Source organism: Mizuhopecten yessoensis, unplaced genomic scaffold, assembly GCF_002113885.1.
Source record: "Mizuhopecten yessoensis strain PY_sf001 unplaced genomic scaffold, ASM211388v2 scaffold4615, whole genome shotgun sequence".
NCBI lineage: Eukaryota > Metazoa > Mollusca > Bivalvia > Pectinida > Pectinidae > Mizuhopecten > Mizuhopecten yessoensis.
The window spans coordinates 311,802-333,854 of NW_018405635.1; the positions used below are offsets into that span (position 1 = coordinate 311,802).

Here is a 22,053-nt window from a genome sequence, read left to right on the forward strand (position 1 = left end):
ACTATACGCGAATATTAACGGTAGTCGATGGTAAGACATGAAATATCTAAATCAATCGATAGCAATCCATAATATAACAGTCTACCCCTTCGGAAACCTCAAAGGTGTCTGATCCCTACCAGGAACAAATTTGGGTTATTTGTAATTCCCGTGTGAAATTTGGAACGCCTTCAGGTTGAATGTTATTCCTGTTTGAAAAGTAAATCTATATCTGAATTATCCAAGAGCTTGTAATTAGCGCCTGGTATATTCCGACAAAAGCAAACACACGAAAGTTCTTCAGCATGATAGGCAACAGATGTCAAAATCTGGGACTGAAACCGAAATTATTAGTCCCCACTGGGGTTCCCCCATGAGTGACTAAAAATGTGCATATGTCCTATTAAACATCAAACAATCAACACATGGCTCCATCTTCACTATCATCCTCTTAAGTTCAATCATAACAGTTTATTACAGCAAGTATACTACATTGGTGGATTCAACCATGGTCAGTGTCTGAATCCCACATTTTCACAAAACAGCTGTATCTACAAAAAGATGTCTTTCTTCAACACAGCATTTCACCTGTTTCCTATAAATCTCTTAGATCATAAAGACATTTCAGTGACACAAGCAGGATTCTCAGTAACTGGCTAAATTTATATACTGTGAACATCAACTATGTCCCTTAAGGGATAGGCCAAGACTAAGGCCAGAAGAGAGATACAATGGTTTTCTGCTATATGACCAACAAAGATCGTCTTCGGCCGGAAAAATAGAATTACCAATCGCCGTGTATGATGCAAGAACATGCAAAAGTTATGTTTTATCAAACAAAACTACAGAAGCTGTGCTTTCTCAGTCACCGGAAATCTTTCCCGACATACAAGACATGGCGAATAAGTTGGCAACAGTTATCATTGAGATTTTCTGTACACGCGATATCGTATAATACAGTCTATACAACAATGGAAAGTATGTCAATAAACCCTTACCCTAGGGGTGTCAATAAACCCTTACCCTAGGGGTGTCAATAAACCCTGACCCTAGGGTTGTCAATAAACCCTTACCCTAGGGGTGTCAATAAACCGTGACCCTAGGGATAATAAAACCTTACCCTAGGGGTGTCAATAAACCCTTACCCTAGGGTTGTCAATACACCCTTACCCTAGGGGTGTCAATACACCCTTACCCTAGGGGTGTCAATAAACCCTTACCCTAGGGTTGTCAAAACACCCTTTCCCTAGGGTTGTCAATACACCCTTACCCTAGGGTTGTCAATACACCCTTACCCTAGGGTTGTCAAAACACCCTTTCCCTAGGGTTGTCAATACACCCTTACCCTAGGGTTGTCAATACACCCTTACCCTAGGGTTGTCAATACACCCTTACCCTAGGGTTGTCAAGCATTTGTCAGTGTTTAAAAATTGTTACTATCAAAAAGGTGAATGGCAGAATTTTATAAAAGCATCAATAAAACACTGATAATGGTGATTTAAACTTTGCATCCGTTGATTTCAAAATAGTCAACTTTTTTTTATAATCTGCAGACAACACATAGAAAACCAGAAAAAGTTTTCGGGTCGGCACGAAAAACAACAGGGTACAGGGTAGCAGAAAACCAGCATATTTAGTTTGCCTAATCTGCTGGATGGAGTCTGAGCCAAGAGATTTTCTTCTTTATTTTGGATGTCTTCTAACCGTCAGATTTTTCCTCTTTTTCTTTCGCTGGTCTCTTCCCCCTCTTCAATAGCTTTTTGCCCTGGTGTGTTGTCATTTTTGAAGAAAGCCCTGAAAATGTGCCTGAGGTCATCTAGTTCTGTTAAACTCCACTTGTGACGGTTTAAAGTTGGGGCCTTCTTCCTGTTTGGTTCTGACGAAATCAAGATTATCCACACCGGGATAGGCAAATATACCATCAGATTAATTAAGAACAATTGTAACAAGATTTCCTGTTGTAACAGCCACATTAGAATCTACTAAACAGTAAACTGACCATGACATAGTATGTGTTATCAAGAAAGAAAGAAAAAAAGCAGGTTGAAGGCCTGTATCACCCATCTGGATATTTATGCATTCATGGCAAAATATTTTCATTACAAGTAAAATTGTAAATAATTTTATTTTTTTCCCAACACTCTTCCTTTATCATATTTGAATACTTGGTCAGTGTCTTGATCAGTGAGGTTTGCAGATTATGAAGGATCAAACAAATAAATTAACTCAAGTTTTACAAGTTGAAAAAAACTATACTGAATTTGTGCCTAACAAGACTGGCAAACAAGGACACAGCACACGGATGACTACTACGCCCTTTTGATACAAAATTAACAAAGGACAAAAAGTGAATAACTGTATACAAGTTGTATAGTCAATAAAGCCTATCAAGGTTAAATATTGGTTGTAAAGTGAGGGAGGAGGTCTCCTAACGAGAGTTGGTTGTAAAGTGAGGGAGGAGGTCTCCTAACGAGAGTTGGTTGTAAAGTGAGGGAGGAGGTCTCCTAACGAGAGTTGGTTGTAAAGTGAGGGATGAGGTCTCCTAACAAGAGTTAGTTGTAAAGTGAGGGATGAGGTCTTCTAACAAGAGTTGGTTGTAAAGTGAGGGATGAGGTCTCCTAACGAGAGTTGGTTGTGAAGTGAGGGAGGAGGTCTCCTAACGAGAGTTGGTTGTGAAGTGAGGGAGGAGGTCTCCTAACGAGAGTTGGTTGTAAAGTGAGGGAGGTCTCCTAACGAGAGTTAAATGTCAAAATAAACAGAGGGCAAAAACTTTCAAAACTTGTCGATTATAAATTCTTATTTTATTTTGGAAAACACCATTAAATGACATGATAATTAAGTTTAAAAGTTTTAAGAATATTAATTTAAAACTGAGAAAGGACATCTCCAAACAAATATTGTTAATGGACATTGTTGATGGACAGACGAACAACACCACACCACAATATGTCCCGTCATTTTAATAAAAAGGTACATGTACATACCATTTTTAAGGACTCCTCTTCCTCCACAGGAAGGTCTGGAATGAAATCTTCATCTGCAGGATTTCCACTGTCCTCTACAACAACCATTTTTTTCTTAGATGTTGACATTGTATGTTACAAAAATGTTTCTTTGATGTTTTTTTATATTGTTTTAATATGATTTGTTTGAATATTTGGTTTATTATGATTTAGCTTGATTCATTGTATGCTAATTAGCATGTAAAATGAATTATATAAAGAACTGACAAAGTAAAATTTATTATACAAAGAACTGACAAAAGAAATGTATGGTTAAGTAATGTCTTTCAGATGTGTTTAAATATGTGCTGGTAAAAATGAGTTACTTCCCCTGAAATCGACCCACAAGTGACACAATTAGTTATTAGGTCGATTTTCTGGCAAAATACATATTTTTGTTTAATGAATCTTTACCCAAAGCTGCTCTATTGATATATATATTATCGGAATTAAACCAGTTATTTAGTGATTACAAACACTTACAGTTTGTTATGGCGAGTGATGAATCAATCATATGGCGTTATTTCTGCTTACACATGTACATATGATAGTGACATAATTGCTGTCGATTTTCTTGCAAAGTTCATGGTTTTGTTATTGTAAATTTACCCAAAGCTGACTCCCCGTACACATATAGTGTGAAAGGCCAAGGGGGAGATAACTTTTGTCTCACAGACAAATCGTCGACAGACAAAATAGAAAACAGACAACAGACAGTTCATTGTGGGGATTTTTTTAATTTTCGACGCGAAATCACCCCACAACACACTTATAGACATTTGGTGAACATTTCACTGTGGGGATATCCCCAAAGTGTAGAGAAATCCCCACAATACTAGTTTGTACCAACGGATATCCCCACAGCTGGCAAAATGTAAGTGGAGACAGACAGACAGACAGACAGACAGAGACATGGAAGGGAGATACAGATAAACAAAGGCAGACAGACAGAGAAAATTATGCACCGATACTTACCTCTCTCCACTAGGCACATTGACACGTGTAACAAATACCATTCCTACCCATCCCCCGCTAATTATATAAAGAGGGAATCATACTAACCTAGTGTAGAGTACTTATCCAATACTTGGTCTGGCGGCCGGTATGACACAAGAATTTCACTTCGCGGGAAGTCGAGTGGCTTTTGTATGACACGGGAATGTCTTTCTACAGTCCCTGTGATACGCTCGTTTTACATGTCTGTCGGTAGATGTCTAAGTAAATAAATCACCCGAACGTGCTTCACATTGTGATGATGTGACGATATACACTAGTACATCTGTCAGCTATCTCCTAAAGTTGATAGGTTATAATGAACCCTTCCTATTCTGACTGTTGTTTTTCCTAACATCCATTAACTATGATCATGTATGGAGGCTAATTGGTAACATTTTGCCTGTTCGCTTTTTTTCGTCTGCGAAACACAGAAAGATGAAATAGTTGTATGACTTTAAGAACAAAATAACGGCTAAAATATATTTCTATATGTATCCGGTGTTTAATTTGACCAAAGTAACAACAGAAAGTATGGTTTACTTTATTTAAAAGCGTATTCAAGATATGTACACCTACATATAGACTTCTGTTTACACTAGACAAGTTCTGTGGATTGTTTACACTAGACAAGTTCTGTGGACTGTTTACGCTAGACAAGTTCTGTGGACTGTTTACACTGGACTGTTTACACTATATACGTTCTGTGGACTGTTTACACTAGACAAGTTCTGTGGACTGTTTACACTAGACAAGTTCTGTTGACTGTTTACGCTAGACAAGTTCTGTTGACTGTTTACACTAGACAAGGTCTGTGGACTGTTTACACTAGACACGTTCTGTGGACTGTTTACACTAGACAAGTTCTGTTGACTGTTTACACTAGACAATTCCTGTGGACTGTTTACACTATACAAGTTCTGCGGACTGTTTACACTAGACAAGTTCTGTGGCCTGTTTACGCTAGACAATTTCTGTGGACTGTTTACACTAGACAAGTTCTGTGGACTGTTTACGCTAGACAAGTTCTGTTGACTGTTTACACAATACAAGTTCTGCGGACTGTTTACACTAGACAAGTTCTGTGGCCTGTTTACGCTAGACAATTTGTGTGGACTGTTTACACTAGACAAGTTCTGTGGACTGTTTACGCTAGACAAATTCTGTTGACTGTTTAAAATAAACAAGTTCTGTTGACTGTTTACACTAGACAATTCCTATGGACTGTTTACACTATACAAGTTCTGCGGACTGTTTACACTATACAAGTTCTGTTGACTGATTACTCTAGACAAGTTCTGTGGTCTGTTTTCATTAGACAAGTTCTGTGGACTGTTTACGCTAGACAAGTTCTGTTGACTATTTACACTAGACAAGTTCTGTGGACTGTTTACGCTAGACAAGTTCTGTTGACTATTTACACTAGACAAGTTCTGTGGACTGTTTACACTAGACAATTTCTGTGGACTGTATACGCTAGACAAGTTCTGTGGACTGTTTACACTGGACTGTTTACACTAAACAAGTTCTGTGGACTGTTTACACTATACAAGTTCTTTTGACTGTTTACACTAGACAAGTTCTGTGGACTGTTTACACTATACAAGTTCTTTTGACTGTTTATACTAGACAAGTTCTGTAGACTGTTTACGCTAGACAAGTTCTGTTGACTGCATACTCTAGACAAGTTCTGTTGACTGTTTACGCCAGACAATTTCTGTTGATTGTTCACGCTAGACAAGTTCTGTGGACTGTTTACACTGGACTGTTTACACTAAACAAGTTCTGTTGACTGTTTACGCTAGACAAGTTCTGTTGACTGCATACTCTAGACAAGTTCTGTTGACTGTTTACGCCAGACAATTTCTGTTGATTGTTCACGCTAGACAAGTTCTGTGGACTGTTTTCATTAGACAAGTTCTGTGGACTGTTTACACTATACAAGTTCTGCGGACAGTTTACACTAGACAAGTTCTGTGGAATGTTTACGCTAGACAAGTTCTGTGGACTGTTTTCATTAGACACGTTCTGTGGACAGTTTACACTAGACAAGTTCTGTGGCCTGTTTACGCTAGACAATTCCTGTGGACTGTTTACACTAGACACGTTCTGTGGACTGTTTACACTAGACAAGTTGTGTGGACTGTTTACGCTAGACAAGTTCTGTTGACTGTATAAGCTAGACAAGTTCTGTTGACTGTTTACACTGGACTGTTTACACTAAACAAGTTCTGCGGACTGTTTACACTATACAAGTTCTTTTGACTGTTTATACTAGACAAGTTCTGTAGACTGTTTACGCTAGACAAGTTCTGTTAACTGTTTACACTAGACAAGTTCTGTGGCCTGTTTACGCTAGACAATTCCTGTGGACTGTTTACACTAGACAAGTTGTGTGGACTGTTTACGCTAGACAAGTTCTGTAGACTGTTTACGCTAGACAAGTTCTGTTGACTGTTTTCATTAGACAAGTTCTGTGGACAGTTTACACTAGACAAGCTAGACAAGTTCTGTTGACTGTTTACGCCAGACAATTTCTGTTGATTGTTCACGCTAGACAAGTTCTGTGGACTGTTTTCATTAGACAAGTTCTGTGGACAGTTTACACTAGACAAGTTCTGTGGCCTGTTTACACTAGACAAGGTATGGGGACTGTTTTCGCTAGACAAGTTCTGTGGACTGTTTATACTAGACAAGATCTGTGGACTGTTTACGCTAGACAAGTTCTGTTGACTGTTTACGCCAGACAATTTCTGTTGATTGTTCACGCTAGACAAGTTCTGTGGACTGTTTTCATTAGACACGTTCTGTGGACAGTTTACACTAGACAAGTTCCGTGGACTGTTTACGCTAGACAAGTTCTGTGGACTCTTTACGCTAGACAAGTTCTGTTGACTATTTACACTAGACAAGTTCTGTTGACTGTTTACACTGGACTGTTTACACTAAACAAGTTCTGTGGACTGTTTACACTAGACAATTTCTGTGGACTGTATACGCTAGACAAGTTCTGTTGACTGTTTACACTGGACTGTTTACACTAAACAAGTTCTGTTGACTGTTTACGCTAGACAAGTTCTGTGGCCTGTTTACACTAGACAAGTTCTGTGGCCTGTTTACGCTAGACAATTCCTGTGGACTGTTTACACTAGACACGTTCTGTTGACTGTTTACACTAGACAATTCCTATTCACTGTTTACACTATACAAGTTCTGTGGACTGTTTACACTAAACAAGTTCTGTGGACTGTTTACACTATACAAGTTCTGTTGTCTGTTTACACTAGACAAGTTCTGTTGACTGTTTACGCCAGACAATTTCTGTTGATTGTTCACGCTAGACAAGTTCTGTGGACTGTTTTCATTAGACACGTTCTGTGGACAGTTTACACTAGACAAGCTAGACAAGTTCTGTTGACTGTTTACAATAGACAAGTTCTGTGGACTGTTTACACTATACAAGTTCTGCGGACAGTTTACACTAGACAAGTTCTGTGGCCTGTTTACGCTAGACAATTCCTGTGGACTGTTTACACTAGACACGTTCTGTTGACTGTTTACACTAGACAATTCCTATTCACTGTTTACACTATACAAGTTCTGTGGACTGTTTACACTAAACTAGTTCTGTTGACTGATTACTCTAGACAGGTTCTGTGGTCTGTTTTCATTAGACAAGTTCTGTGGACTGTTTACACTATACAAGTTCTGCGGACAGTTTACACTAGACAAGTTCTGTGGCCTGTTTACGCTAGACAATTCCTGTGGACTGTTTACACTAGACACGTTCTGTTGACTGTTTACACTAGACAATTCCTATTCACTGTTTACACTATACAAGTTCTGTGGACTGTTTACACTAAACAAGTTCTGTTGACTGTTTACACTATACAAGTTCTTTTGACCGTTTACACTAGACAAGTTCTGTTGACTGTTTACAATAGACAAGTTCTGTGGACTGTTTACACTGGACTGTTTACACTAAACAAGTTCTGTGGACTGTTTACACTATACAAGTTCTGTGGACTGTTTACGCTAGACAATTTCTGCTGACTGTTTACGCTAGACAAGTTCTGTGGACTGTTTACACTAGACAAGACATGTCGACTGTTTACACTAGACAAGTTCTGTGGACTGTTTACGCTAGACAAGTTCTGTTGACTGTATACGCTAGACAAGTTCTGTTGACTGTTTACGCTAGACAATTTCTGTTGACTGTTTACGCTAGACAAGTTCTGTGGACTGTTTACACTAGACAAGGTATATGGACTGTTTTCGCTAGATAAGTTCTGTGGACTGTTTACGCTAGACAATTCCTGTTGACTGTTTACGCTAGACAAGATCTGTGGACTGTTTACGCTAGACAAGTTCTGTTGACGTCAAGTTTCCTTGAGGACTGTGTTGTACTTGAATCGTTTCATTCATTGATTCCCGAAATTATTATCCAATATGGTGAATTGAAAAACCTAGAACAGCTACTCAAGACAGCCTAATCTGACCAAGGATCTTAATGTAACCTTATTGACGCAAACAGGATTATTAATAGTTATATTATACTGACAATTATATAAAACACACTACTGAAATAGTCCAACTTCATTATAATGAGTCTCGTTTCGGATTGCCTGGTCAATATCATAGAGTATATCATGTCGATATTACCTCCTACATGTTACAGCGTGCCTGATTGGGTTATAATCATCACATGACATATACATAATTTATTACGGTACGCGCTCGAGTTTCCCTGGAGATACTTGGATGAAATGCAGAACGGCGCGTAAGCCTGATGGTTGCGCAATAGTCTCGCGATAGGCGAAATTAGTGATGAATATATATTGTCCTTGTGTAGAGAAGCATGCTCACGTTTTCCTCTTGATTAACCATGATTCATCATTGTTCATGTGGATCGGGCAAAACACAATGTTTTCGTCAACAACAACAAAAATCATCAAATGCCTAAATATCAAATAACGTCCTTCCATTATTGTTTATTGTAGAGATCATGACTGACGTACTGACCAATGGCTGTGTTACGGAGGTGTTGACCGAGCTGTGTCCACTTTGTGAGGAGGACATATTCCGGCCTCGGGCTCTCCCGTGCTCCCATAGATTCTGCCTGGAGTGTCTTGACTCCTACATCTTTCGGAAAACTTCAAACACATCTGTCGCCCTCACTTGTCCAAAGTGTGATAGAATTGCAAGACCAGTGCGCCCGGACTCAGTTCGTGGATTCTGGGCGGAGGAGTTCCCGGAAACAAACGTTCCGAAGAGCAAGGGTCTTGCCTTCGGCGTTCCCGCGTGTCTGCCGTGTCAGGAAAAAGGCGATGACGTAGCAGCCTCTGATTGGTGCCGGAACTGTAAGGTGTTATTCTGTTCGTTCTGCCGAAAGTTCCATGATTCCATCCACAGGCGTCACGTGGTGTTTGATGTACGAGAATACCAGCGCAGGGAGGCTTTCTTCAGAGGCAAGTCGTTCATCTCAAAGAAAAAGGAGGAGAAAAACTTTATCTGCAACTTCCGATTTACTCGTGCATGTAGCCTGACACGTTTGTTTCCAACAGCTTCCATTGTTGGTAAAGGTGTGAGATTCGAGTCTATGGACCGTTAACGTAGCACGGAGTTATCCATTAGACCGTTAACGTAGCACGGAGTTATCCACTAGACCGTTAACGTAGCACGGATTTCTCCATTAGACCGTTAACGTATCACGGAGTTCTCCAAAAGACTTACTTTGTCCTCTCCAACAATATTCCAGTCAATAGATGAAAATGAACCTTCGCTTTTGAATAACACATGGATGGGACTTATATACTTCGTTATTCGGAAAACAAGAATGGTGTAATTCGCTATCTAGTGTGTACATCATCAGCTATCTACACGTGTATATGAAAGTATTAAATGTTTGCAATTAACATAATGATGTTGTTTACATAATGAATTCAGATGACATACTAAAACCATAGGAATAAAAGAAGGGAGTTCATGTTCCGCCTTACAGGTAAATTTACACCGGAATAAAGAAAGGGAGTCCATGTTCCGCCTAACAGGTAAATTTACACCGGAATAAAGAAAGGGAGTTCATGTTCAGCCTTACAGGTAAATTTACACCGGAATAAAGAAAGGGAGTTCATGTCCCGCCTTACAGGTAATATTACACCGGAATAAAGAAAGGGGGTTCATGCTCTTCCGTACAGGTAAAAAAGTGATCTAAAAATGGCTTTTTTATAATTACATCAAAGATTATTAAGAGGGAAACATTTCAAGAAAACGTTTTGTTAACCGAAGATATTCATTCCCGCCCATCACAAAAACCTTGATGCCGACCAAATTAATGCACAATTGATAGAACTGTTGCGATCTGTAAAATGATGCAACAGCAAATATATTAATTTCTTCCTAAGGAGACAGTTGCTATCGGTCATCTCTCTGTCCAGGCTGACACAGACGACACGCCCACTGACTGTCATTCCTAAGGAGACAGTTGCTATCGGTCATCTCTCTGTCCAGGCTGACACAGACGACACGCCCACTTACTGTCATTCCTATAAGGAGACAGTTGTTATCGGTCATCTCTCTGTCCAGGCCGACACAGACGACACGCCCACTGACTGTCATTCCTATGTGGCGGTTTGGTTTTGTTATGATTGTAAACTGAGTGTGACTTTGGTGTGGACCTACAGATCCAATAAAATGTATTAACCCCTTCTGAGAATAGCGTTGCTCTAGTATGCGCTCAAATTCATTTAAACTTAAAGAGATAATTATTGACCCTTTTCAGAAAAACCCAGGTTAGAAATAAGGCCAGTCTCTCACAAAAATTAAACCGCATCCTATTTTATTGGCAAACAAAATACGCAAAATAAACGTAATGACTTATGATTGTATGAATTTAACAGTATCATCTCCCGAAGGTGACCATTTAACGCAGGTTTGATTGTATACTGTATATAGATGATATAATAACGCCTTCGAGAACATTTCCATTAGTTATAAAGAGTCATTACATTTTATGCTTCCCTTTTCGTTGAAGAAACGCTTAACATTATTTATGAATGATGAAAACTGAATAGTCTATGTCAATTCATTTTACTATATTGATTGCCACTGATGCTGGGTGTAATGAGAATCACTAACCATGAGATACAAACTCGTGACGACAGCCTTCTCAAAACGTGTCTGTACCATGGCTCCTTGTGGCCGTTGTATCGGTACCGAAGCATGCACAACACAAAGGTTTGGTAACAACTTTCCCTTCAATGCATTATGTACAAACAATGGTAAACAATTACATGTATAATTGTGTCCCGAAGAAAAGTGTACCACAGTACACAATTATATGACTTTTCGTACCATAGTACACAATTATATGAAATTTTTTTGTGTCCGGATCTTGTCGGCCATCGTAGCTGTAATTGTATGTACATGTAAGTGTGAAAGTATATGATTTAAAAAGAAATGTTTCCAATCTTTATTTAGCACACAGGGAACACACTTGGCCGTTTTCGTGTAAACGGTCGGACCAGAGTTGTTTGTTTATTAAATAAGGTGGGACCTAGTAATCTGATGCTGCTTTCAGGCGAGCCTTGACAAAGCCTTGCAAGGCCTGCATAAACATTTGCAGGTCCGCCAGGATTTATATCCAAAATTGTTACATTTATAAACGGTCAAACCGGTTGTTCCGCATAAATGAACAGGGTCAAGGAATTGATTTACCATTTTTGTGTGCCCCACTGTACACCTTTATGTAGTACACACAGATATACAAAATCAAATCATCGTGTACAAGGATTATCAGCACAACGAGGAGACTTTCAATCGGTCACCGGCAACAGGACTGTAGAGACCCTAATATATATACAAATTGTGTGTGAAACATTGAGAAGGTATGATTTGATATTACGGTAAATCCTTGTGAGAGAACTAAGTACCTGGTTACCAACATCATTCTAGAACTAAGTACCTGGTTACCAACATCATTCTAGGACTAAGTACCTGGTTACCAACATCATTCTAGAACTAAGTTCCTGGTTACCAACATCATTCTAGAACTAAGTTCCTGGTTACCAACATCATTCTAGAACTAAGTTCCTGGTTACCAACCTCATTCTAGAACTAAGTACCTGGTTACCACCATCATTCTAGAACTAAGTACCTGGTTACCAACATCATTCTAGAACTAAGAACCTGGTTACCAACATCATTCTAGAACTAAGAACCTGGTTACCAACATCATTCTAGAACTAAGTTCCTGGTTACCAACATCATTCTAGAACTAAGTACCTGGTTACCAACATCATTCTAGAACTTTGCAATATATGAAACATTTCGGAACCATTCTCAGCATTAGATAGTATGACTACGGGGTTCTGCAGTATCACTCCGCAAGTATCCGTGCACTAGATGGAGGAATATCGACAGAGTTACAAGGTCCACTCCGCAAGTATCCGTACACTAGATGGAGGAATATCGACAGAGTAACAAGGTCCACTCCGCAAGTATCCGTACACTAGATGGAGGAATATCGACAAAGTAACAAGGTCCACTCCGCAAGTATCCGTACACAAGTAGGAGGAATATGGACAGAGTAACAATGTCCACTCCGCAAGTATCCGTACACTAGATGGAGGAATATCGACAGAGTAACAAGGTCCACTCCGCAAGTATCCGTACACTAGATGGAGGAATATCGACAGAGTAACAAGGTCCACTCCGCAAGTATCCGTACACTAGATGGAGGAATATCGACAGAGTAACAAGGTCCACTCCGCAAGTATCCGTACACTAGATGGAGGAATATCGACAGAGTAACAAGGTCCACTCCGCAAGTATCCGTACACTAGATGGAGGAATATCGACAGAGTAACAAGGTCCACTCCGCAAGTATCCGTACACTAGATGGAGGAATATCGACAGAGTAACAAGGTCCACTCCGCAAGTATCCGTACACTAGATGGAGGAATATCGACAGAGTAACAAGGTCCACTCCGCAAGTATCCGTACACTAGATGGAGGAATATCGACAGAGTAACAAGGTCCACTCCGCAAGTATCCGTACACTAGATGGAGGAATATCGACAGAGTAACAAGGTCCACTCCGCAAGTATCCGTACACTAGATGGAGGAATATCGACAGAGTAACAAGGTCCACTCCGCAAGTATCCGTACACTAGATGGAGGAATATCGACAGAGTAACAAGGTCCACTCCGCAAGTATCCGTACACTAGATGGAGGAATATCGACAGAGTAACAAGGTCCACTCCGCAAGTATCCGTACACTAGATGGAGGAATATCGACAGAGTAACAAGGTCCACTCCGCAAGTATCCGTACACTAGATGGAGGAATATCGACAGAGTAACAAGGTCCACTCCGCAAGTATCCGTACACTAGATGGAGGAATATCGACAGAGTAACAAGGTCCACTCCGCAAGTATCCGTACACTAGATGGAGGAATATCGACAGAGTAACAAGGTCCACTCCGCAAGTATCCGTACACTAGATGGAGGAATATCGACAGAGTAACAAGGTCCACTCCGCAAGTATCCGTACACTAGATGGAGGAATATCGACAGAGTAACAAGGTCCACTCCGCAAGTATCCGTACACTAGATGGAGGAATATCGACAGAGTAACAAGGTCCACTCCGCAAGTATCCGTACACTAGATGGAGGAATATCGACAGAGTAACAAGGTCCACTCCGCAAGTATCCGTACACTAGATGGAGGAATATCGACAGAGTAACAAGGTCCACTCCGCAAGTATCCGTACACTAGATGGAGGAATATCGACAGAGTAACAAGGTCCACTCCGCAAGTATCCGTACACTAGATGGAGGAATATCGACAGAGTAACAAGGTCCACTCCGCAAGTATCCGTACACTAGATGGAGGAATATCGACAGAGTAACAAGGTCCACTCCGCAAGTATCCGTACACTAGATGGAGGAATATCGACAGAGTAACAAGGTCCACTCCGCAAGTATCCGTACACTAGATGGAGGAATATCGACAGAGTAACAAGGTCCACTCCGCAAGTATCCGTACACTAGATGGAGGAATATCGACAGAGTAACAAGGTCCACTCCGCAAGTATCCGTACACTAGATGGAGGAATATCGACAGAGTAACAAGGTCCACTCCGCAAGTATCCGTACACTAGATGGAGGAATATCGACAGAGTAACAAGGTCCACTCCGCAAGTATCCGTACACTAGATGGAGGAATATCGACAGAGTAACAAGGTCCACTCCGCAAGTGTCCGTACACTAGATGGAGGAATATCGACAGAGTAACAATGTCCACTCCGCAAGTGTCCGTACACTAGATGGAGGAATATCGACAGAGTAACAAGGTCCACGCACTTCACGTAATAACGTGATGTATTATCACAGTACGACCCATTTAGAGTTTATCACGTAAGAACGTGATGTATTATCACAGTACGAGACAGAGTAACAATGTCCACTCCGCAAGTGCCCGTACACTAGATGGAGGAATATGGACAGAGTAACAAGGTCCACTCCGCAAGTGTCCGTACCCTAGATGGAGGAATATCGACAGAATAACAAGGTCCACGCACTTCACGTAATAACGTACAGAGTAACAAGGTCCACTCCGCAAGTGTCCGTACCCTAGATGGAGGAATATCGACAGAATAACAAGGTCCACGCACTTCACGTAATAACGTGAGGTATTATCACAGTACGACCCATTTAGAGTTTACCACGTAAGAACGTGATGTATTATCACAGTACGAGACAGAGTAACAATGTCCACTCCGCAAGGGTCCGTACACTAGATGGAGGAATATAGACAGAGTAACAAGGTCCACGCACTTCACATAATAACGTGATGTATTATCACAGTACAACCCATTTAGAGTTTATCACGTAAGAAAGTGACGTATTATCACAGTACAACCCATTTAGAGTGTATCTAAAATGTGTTACGACGAAAGTGAACAATAACGAACGTCCTATCGGGCCTGCACTGCTCACCTGTTTCTTCTCTGAAGTAGCAACGAAGTTGAAAGGTTTCCGATTATCAGGCTATCTCCGCTTTCTCATTGAAATAACAACATACCATAAGGGCAGTGACAGGACCATAAGGGCAGTGACAGGGACATTTGCACGGCGTTTGGTTTAGATAGGTGCTAGGTAATGAGACAGTAAATCTCTCAATCGTTAAAAGGACACGGTAGCCGTTTTGGAATTTAAATCAATGTTTGATAATCTGAATTATTTGTAAGTGCTCCTCTAACGAGAGTCTATTACTGATTAAACATAAAAGATAACATTTTACTAATTATACGGAAGAATGTCACATCCATCATATAGTGGCTGATCAGGGGGAGCTGTACGAGAAGCTTGAATTCTATATCACATCTTTGTGACCGTCAAGAGGAGGTAATAACGGTAACAGTAGTGACGGAGCATATGAAAAACGCAGAAAATTCAAATGGAAAAGAATGGTTTTACACGGGAAGGTCGGCTGAAGGAATAGATATATTAGGCTTTGACATCTATTTCACGTTTATTGGCAAGGGTGTAATAGTTTTATATCCAGATCACAGGGCCTGAGAATTTATTTGTTACAGCTATATTTGGACCTAAGCTAGGGTGTTCATAGTACGTTTACACGTTTTACGGGTTTAGATCAATTTTCGGCGAAAAGACACCCCGGATGATAATATATGACAAGGGAGAAAAGCTCTCGATGACGACAAATCGACCCCACTTAACTTTCTTGCATCAAAAACCATATTTCTAGTTAATGTACAAAGATAAACTCGGAAATGGTGTGCCTTTTGGAGGGAACCGAGATAATGTCTGCGGAACGAAAATACATTTTAGGTGAATATATGTAACGTAGGGTTCTAATTGACAACACTCCACGCCGTTGCAATTCAAGTATATGTTTATTCCGTGGACAATAAACCTATATAATGAATAAACATACATAATCACTCATACATCGCTCAACCTATGTAATAATGGAGATATATACAATTGATGAAATAAGACGAATGATTATTATGTTTAATTATACTCTTTCATACTTACACATATAAATACTTACCAGGAACATCCAGAGTAAGGACAATGTGACTGGATTATGCTCTCGATGGTTCCGTGTGTTCCCATCGAGAGGTAAAGTCAGTGTGAAGTAGGGAGACGGCAGTGACTGGGATTTGGACGGGTGGTCCGTGCTGCACGTGCACATACATACATTCCTTACACTGGTATTACGCATTACGATTTGAATGTAGTATTAGAACACCTGGCTACATACTCCCCCACTTTGTTAAATCTCTCCTGGTATTTCTCTTACAGTTATTACCCAGAATCTATACACTGATAAGGGGTTATAATTAGAGCCTATTGCTCTAGAAACAATAGTGTTCTTTAGATGGATGGTTATACGATTGACTTTATAATGTTTAAGACTCATAACACCAAACAACTTGAACAAAGCACAGGAATAGATAAGAACCATCTTTGCAGAAGGGACTAATTAGACTATGCTCAAATAAACAGTTACCTACCCTTGACAAAAATACTGTTACTTGTCACCAATGAAGGATAGAGTTCTGATGAGCATGTACAATATAATTATGGTTATATACACTCTGAATGAGATGAAAATCCAACAATGAAATCCATATCATCACATTTGCAAGTGATAACAAGAAATCAGGAATATTAATGTAAAATGACAAACCACTGCTGACGGTTTGGGAGCCCCATACCTGACATCAGGGTAGGTCTTACAACAGGAGGCCCAAGGGCTTTAGCGGTCACCTGAGTTATATCATAGGTACTGGTAGCTTTATTTTATTGTTTAGATGTGATGTGGAAATCAGCATGTAAACTAAGTGAAATACAATACTTGTCATCAAAGGATAAGATTTTTGAAATATTGGTTAATTTCCCCTTGGGGCCCCGCTCTGGCCCCAGGGGTTGGGGTAGGAATGTCAATTTTACAATTTGAAACCATCTTCCTCCAAGGATAATTCTCACCAAGTAAAAATAATTTCCTACAGAAAGTTGTCAAAATGAACTATAGTAAACTTTACCCCCTCCCCAAGACAAAATTTGATTGTGACCTTTGACCCAGTGACCTTTTGTCAATTCATTCCTTGTTTAATTCTGAGCAACATTGCTTCAAAGTGTCATACCAAAATGTTCACCAGTGAAAAGATACAAAATTTATCCTTGACTTTTGACCCAATGACCTTGACATTTGGTCAGGTTGAATCCTTGTTTAACTCTGATCATTTTTGCTTCATCATGTCATAACAAAATGTTCATCAGTGAAAAGATGCCAAATTTGACCTTGACCTTTGAATCTAATTACCTTAACCTTTGACCTCAACTTTTTACCTCAGTGTGTCTCTTTGTTTAATTCCGAACAACTTTGCTTCATAATGTCATAAAATGCTCATTAGTGAAAAGCTTCAAAAGTTGACCTTGACCCCTGACCCGATGACCTTGACCTTTGGTCAGTTGACTCCTTGTTTAATTCTGGGCAACATTGCTTCAAAGTGTCATACCAAAATGTTCACCAGTGAAAAGATACAAAATTTAACCTTGACATTTGAACCTAATGACCTTGACATTTGACCTTGACTTTTTACCTCAATGTGTATTTTTGTGAACTGAACATCTTGACAAAGTTTCATGTACATCGGTCAATAAATGCCAAAGTTATCAGCCAGGAACAAAATTTGTGGACAGACAGAGTGATTACTATAGGGCACCCGTATCTCCTTTATCAATATCTAGCATACAGATTTAAGACTAAAAATTTTGGAAGTAGGCCCTCTGATTCTAAACAAGGAAAAGGAAGAAATTTTAGCACACTGACTCCTTTGGGCCCCACCCTACAGCCTTTGGAGGTAGGTAACTCAGGGTTATACTTCCAATCAGGTTATTAACATGTAATATTCAAAGTTGAATTACTTCCAATGGAAATTAAACAAATGTTGGTCCAAAATTGATTCTACCATATCTGAGTCTTGAGAAGAAGATTTTTGAAATTTCAGTCAGTTCGACTCTTTTTGGCCCCACCCATCAGCCCCGGGGGGTCAGTCAGGGCTCATATGTGCATACCATCAAACTGCTATCCAATACTGATAATGCTAACCCAAATTGAATTACTTCTAATGGAAATTAAACAAATGTTGGTCCAAAATGTGATTTCACTATATAAACTATAGTAAAGTTTACCCCCTCCCCAGGGGGAAACGTGAGACCCCAGGGTCATAAAATTCACAATTTAGTAGAGCACCTTAAGACCCTTCCATCTATGAAGAGTATTTGATTCTACCATATCTGGGTGTTGAGAAGAAGAACTTTGAAATTTTAGTCAATTTGACCCTTTTTGGCCCCGCCCCTCAGGCCCTTTGGGGCTGGGGACCAAACCAGTCCTGAGGCAGCCCTCTGTCCCCTGTGTCACAGACGCACACTGGTCAGTCCTGAGGTAGCCCTCTGTCCCCTGTGTCACAGACGCACACTGGTCAGTCCTGAGGCAGCCCTCTGTCCCCTGTATCATAGTGTGCGTCTGTGACACAGGGGACAGAGGAATGCCTCAGACCTGACCAGTGTGCGTCTGTGACACAGGGGACAGAGGAATGCCTCAGGACTACCAGAGCACGACTGGTTTTCCGGGACATAGAAATTATGTCACAAAACTGCTGATTGCGGGTTCCTTGAACGCAGACATTACAACCAAATTACATTTTCCCAAAAATAGGTTTCTTAGGCGTGATTGTTCGCTAGCACTAGTCAACATCTATGACAGAAGTCAAGAAAGTTGTAGCAAGTTTTAGAATACCGAATTAAATGCGACACGTAAACACCGTAGGATGGGAAAGAAGGGATGTTACTGTCAAGAAGAAGAACATTCATTATTGGGGAAAATCGAAAGTGTCTTGCTATCATACAGCTTATTATATATAACAAGCCATGTTTTAGAAAAGATTTTGCAAAATTCATGGTGGTGTTATATTGAGATTGTCCTTCAGTTTTGCTGCAATTTATTTAAAGGTCAGACAAACAAGCAGTTGCAAGGGGACGGAATAAAGGTAAGCTTCGACCAATTAGAAGCCATTATTTGATTAGGCCAACAAAACTTATACTGTTTGGTTCACACAATGTTTTCTTTGACTGTTATGAAGTTATGCTCGGGGCATGATGAATTTGACTGTTTTGGAGTTATGCTCGGGGCATGGTGAATTTGACTGTTTTGGAGTTATGCTCGGGGCATGGTGAATTTGGCTGTTTTGGAGTTATGCTCAGGGCTTGGTGAATTTGGCTGTTTTGGAGTTATGCTCGGGGCATGGTGAATTTGGCTGTTTCGGAGCTATGCTCGGGGCATGGTGAATTTGACTGTTTTGGAGTTATGCTCAGGGCATGGTGAATTTGACTGTTTTGGAGTTATGCTCGGGGCATGGTGAATTTGAAAGTTTTGGATGTTACGTTTCCAGAAAAAATATAATAAATGAAAACTCCTGCATGGCAATAAGCACTACGAGACCACTAGATCAATACATGTATCAAGTTTCACGATGTTATCTTTGACGGCTTTTGGGATAAGAAGAACTGCTTTTGATGATGGAATGATATAATTGCAATTTATATCTAGTTGTCAGCCTTACAGATCCAAATGCCTGACTTTTGAATTCTAAAGTGTAGACTCAGTTATGAAAGGGTTGAGACACGGTAATGATAAGGTTGAGACACAGTAATGACAGGGTTGAGACACGGAAATGACAGGGTTGAGACACAGTAATGACAGGGTTGACAAATATTGATGACAGGGTTGAGACACAGTAATGACAAAGTGTAGACACAGTAATGACAGGGTTGAAACAGAGTAATGACAAAGTGTAGACTCAGTAATGACAAAGTGTAGACTCAGTAATGACAGGGTTGAGACACAGTAATGGCAGGGTTGAGACACAGTAATGACAGGGTTGAGACACCGTAATGACAAATTGTAGACTCAGTAATGAAAGGGTTGACAAATATTGATGACAGGGTTGAGACACAGTAATGACAGGGGTGAGACACGGAAATGACAGGGTTGAGACACAGTAATGACAAAGTGTAGACACAGTAATGACAGGGCTGAGACACAGTAATGCCAGGGTTGAGACACAGTAATGACAGGGTTGAGACCCCGAAATGACAGGGTTGAGACACAGTAATGACAGGGCTGAGACACAGTAGTGACAAAGTGTAGACTCAGTAATGACAGGGGTGACAAATATTGATGACAGGGTTGAGACACAGTAATGACAAAGTTTAGACTCAGTAATGACAGGGGTGGCAAATATTGATTACAGGGTTGAGACACAGTAATGACAGGGTTGAGACCCCGAAATGACAGGGTTGAGACACAGTAATGACAAAGTGTAAACTCAGTAATGACAAAGTGTAGACTCAGTTATGACAGGGTTAAGACACAGTAATGATAGGGTTGAGACACAGTAATGACAGGGTTGAGACATAGTAATGACAGGGTTGAGACACAGTAATGGCAGGGTTGAGACACAGTAATGACAGGGTTGAGACCCCGAAATGACAGGGTTGAGACACAGTAATGACAAAGTTTAGACTCAGTAATGACAGGGGTGGCAAATATTGATTACAGGGTTGAGACACAGTAATGACAGGGTTCAGACACAGTAATGATAGGGTTGAGACACAGTAATGACAAAGTTTAGACTCAGTAATGACAGGGTTGAAACACAGTAATGACAAAGTGTAAACTCAGTAATGACAAAGTGTAGACTCAGTTATGACAGGGTTGAGACACAGTAATGACAGGGCTGAGACACAGTAATGCCAGGGTTGAGACACAGTAATGACAGGGTTCAGACACAGTAATGATAGGGTTGAGACACATTAATGACAAAGTGTAGACTCAGTAATGACAGGGGTGACAAATATTGATGACAGGGTTGAGACACCGTAATGACAGGGTTGAGACACAGTAATGATAGGGTTGAGACACAGTAATGATAGGGTTGAGACGCAGTAATGACAGGGTTGAGACACAGTAATGACAGGGTTGAGACACAGTATGGACTCCTGTAGTATCAGGAGACTCAATACAATTAGTGTTTATGTGAAAAATCTGATGTAAGAATTGAAAACTGTCTTCGCATTTAATTATGTCCCCCCATTCATATTTGCTGTAGAATTTGAGGTCCTGACTGACGAGCTGATAAATGGCCCAGGCTACTGACAGACGGCTGAGAGGGTTTGGCTGAGCTGTGTCCACTATGTCAGGGGATATATTAGCATATTATCTGTAGCATTAAGTATACAGTCAATCAGAAAATGTTCATCCCAATGTTGAATATTGGAGAAATGATGCCCTCTGCATCACACTCCACTTAAACAATGGAAGATTTCCTGGGTTGAAGAGTCGGCTTTGATTCTTATTTCAAAACCTGAACGGGATGAAGTGTAAGCCATCTCACCAAAATAAAGACAAAGTAAAACAATTTGTAGTTTTATTTCTTTATAAATATATATCACATATGATGAATACAATATTTCCAATGACATTTCCAAAGAATCAAACAAAACCAGAGACAAACACATATTGGGAAATAGCATTATTGGTCCCTATTACATGTAAGTGCAATATTTCTGATCATCATTCTGTTGTGTTAGGGATGTCATTAGTACTGATAATGACATATAAACTTTACCACCACAGATATTCTATACCAACAAGGAATCATTTTTATCACTGATTTTGTCATACAGAACACTTAATTCCTCTATACTGACATTGTCATACAGAACATTGAATTCCTCTGTACTGACATTGTCATACAGAACACTGAATTCCTCTGTACTGACATTGTCATACAGAACACTTAATTCCTCTGCACTGACATTGTCATACAGAACACTTAATTCCTCTATACTGACATTGTCATACAGAACACTTAATTCCTCTATACTGACATTGTCATACAGAACACTTAATTCCTCTATACTGACATTGTCATACAGAACACTTAATTCCTCTATACTGACATTGTCATACAGAACA

General features: G+C 40.0%; 2 protein-coding genes and 1 long non-coding RNA gene across 3 annotated transcripts in view; 1 reads left to right on the forward strand and 2 right to left on the reverse strand.

Moving 5' to 3' along the window:
- Positions 1-1,051: 1,051 nt before the first annotated feature.
- Positions 1,052-4,172, reverse strand: LOC110449452. The gene is made up of 3 exons (XR_002462855.1): positions 4,044-4,172; positions 2,964-3,037; positions 1,052-1,855 (listed from the first exon to the last, which is right to left on the reverse strand). It is a non-coding gene; the product is annotated as an uncharacterized LOC110449452 (long non-coding RNA).
- A 4,564-nt stretch (positions 4,173-8,736) lies between these two features.
- Positions 8,737-9,912, forward strand: LOC110449449 (tripartite motif-containing protein 10-like). Its single transcript, XM_021496326.1, has 2 exons — positions 8,737-8,754; positions 8,975-9,912. The coding sequence occupies exon 2, from the start codon at positions 8,980-8,982 to the stop codon at positions 9,583-9,585; it is 606 nt and encodes a 201-aa protein (XP_021352001.1). The 5' UTR covers positions 8,737-8,754; positions 8,975-8,979; the 3' UTR covers positions 9,586-9,912.
- Positions 9,913-10,388: 476 nt separating this feature from the next.
- LOC110449457 (leucine-rich repeat and coiled-coil domain-containing protein 1-like) overlaps positions 10,389-22,053 on the reverse strand; it is a 43,377-nt gene continuing 31,712 nt past the window's right edge. The window contains exons 13-15 of the mRNA XM_021496333.1: positions 21,723-22,032; positions 18,402-18,540; positions 10,389-10,651 (exon numbers count right to left, since the gene is read on the reverse strand). Of these exons, the coding sequence (XP_021352008.1) occupies positions 10,389-10,651; positions 18,402-18,540; positions 21,723-22,032 (712 nt within the window). The remainder of the gene's footprint in view (positions 10,652-18,401; positions 18,541-21,722; positions 22,033-22,053) is intronic.

What these genes read in the sequence shown, in the direction of transcription:
- LOC110449449 (XM_021496326.1), top strand. Translation starts at nt 8,980, where the DNA reads ATGACTGACGTACTGACCAATGGCTGTGTTACGGAGGTGTTGACCGAG.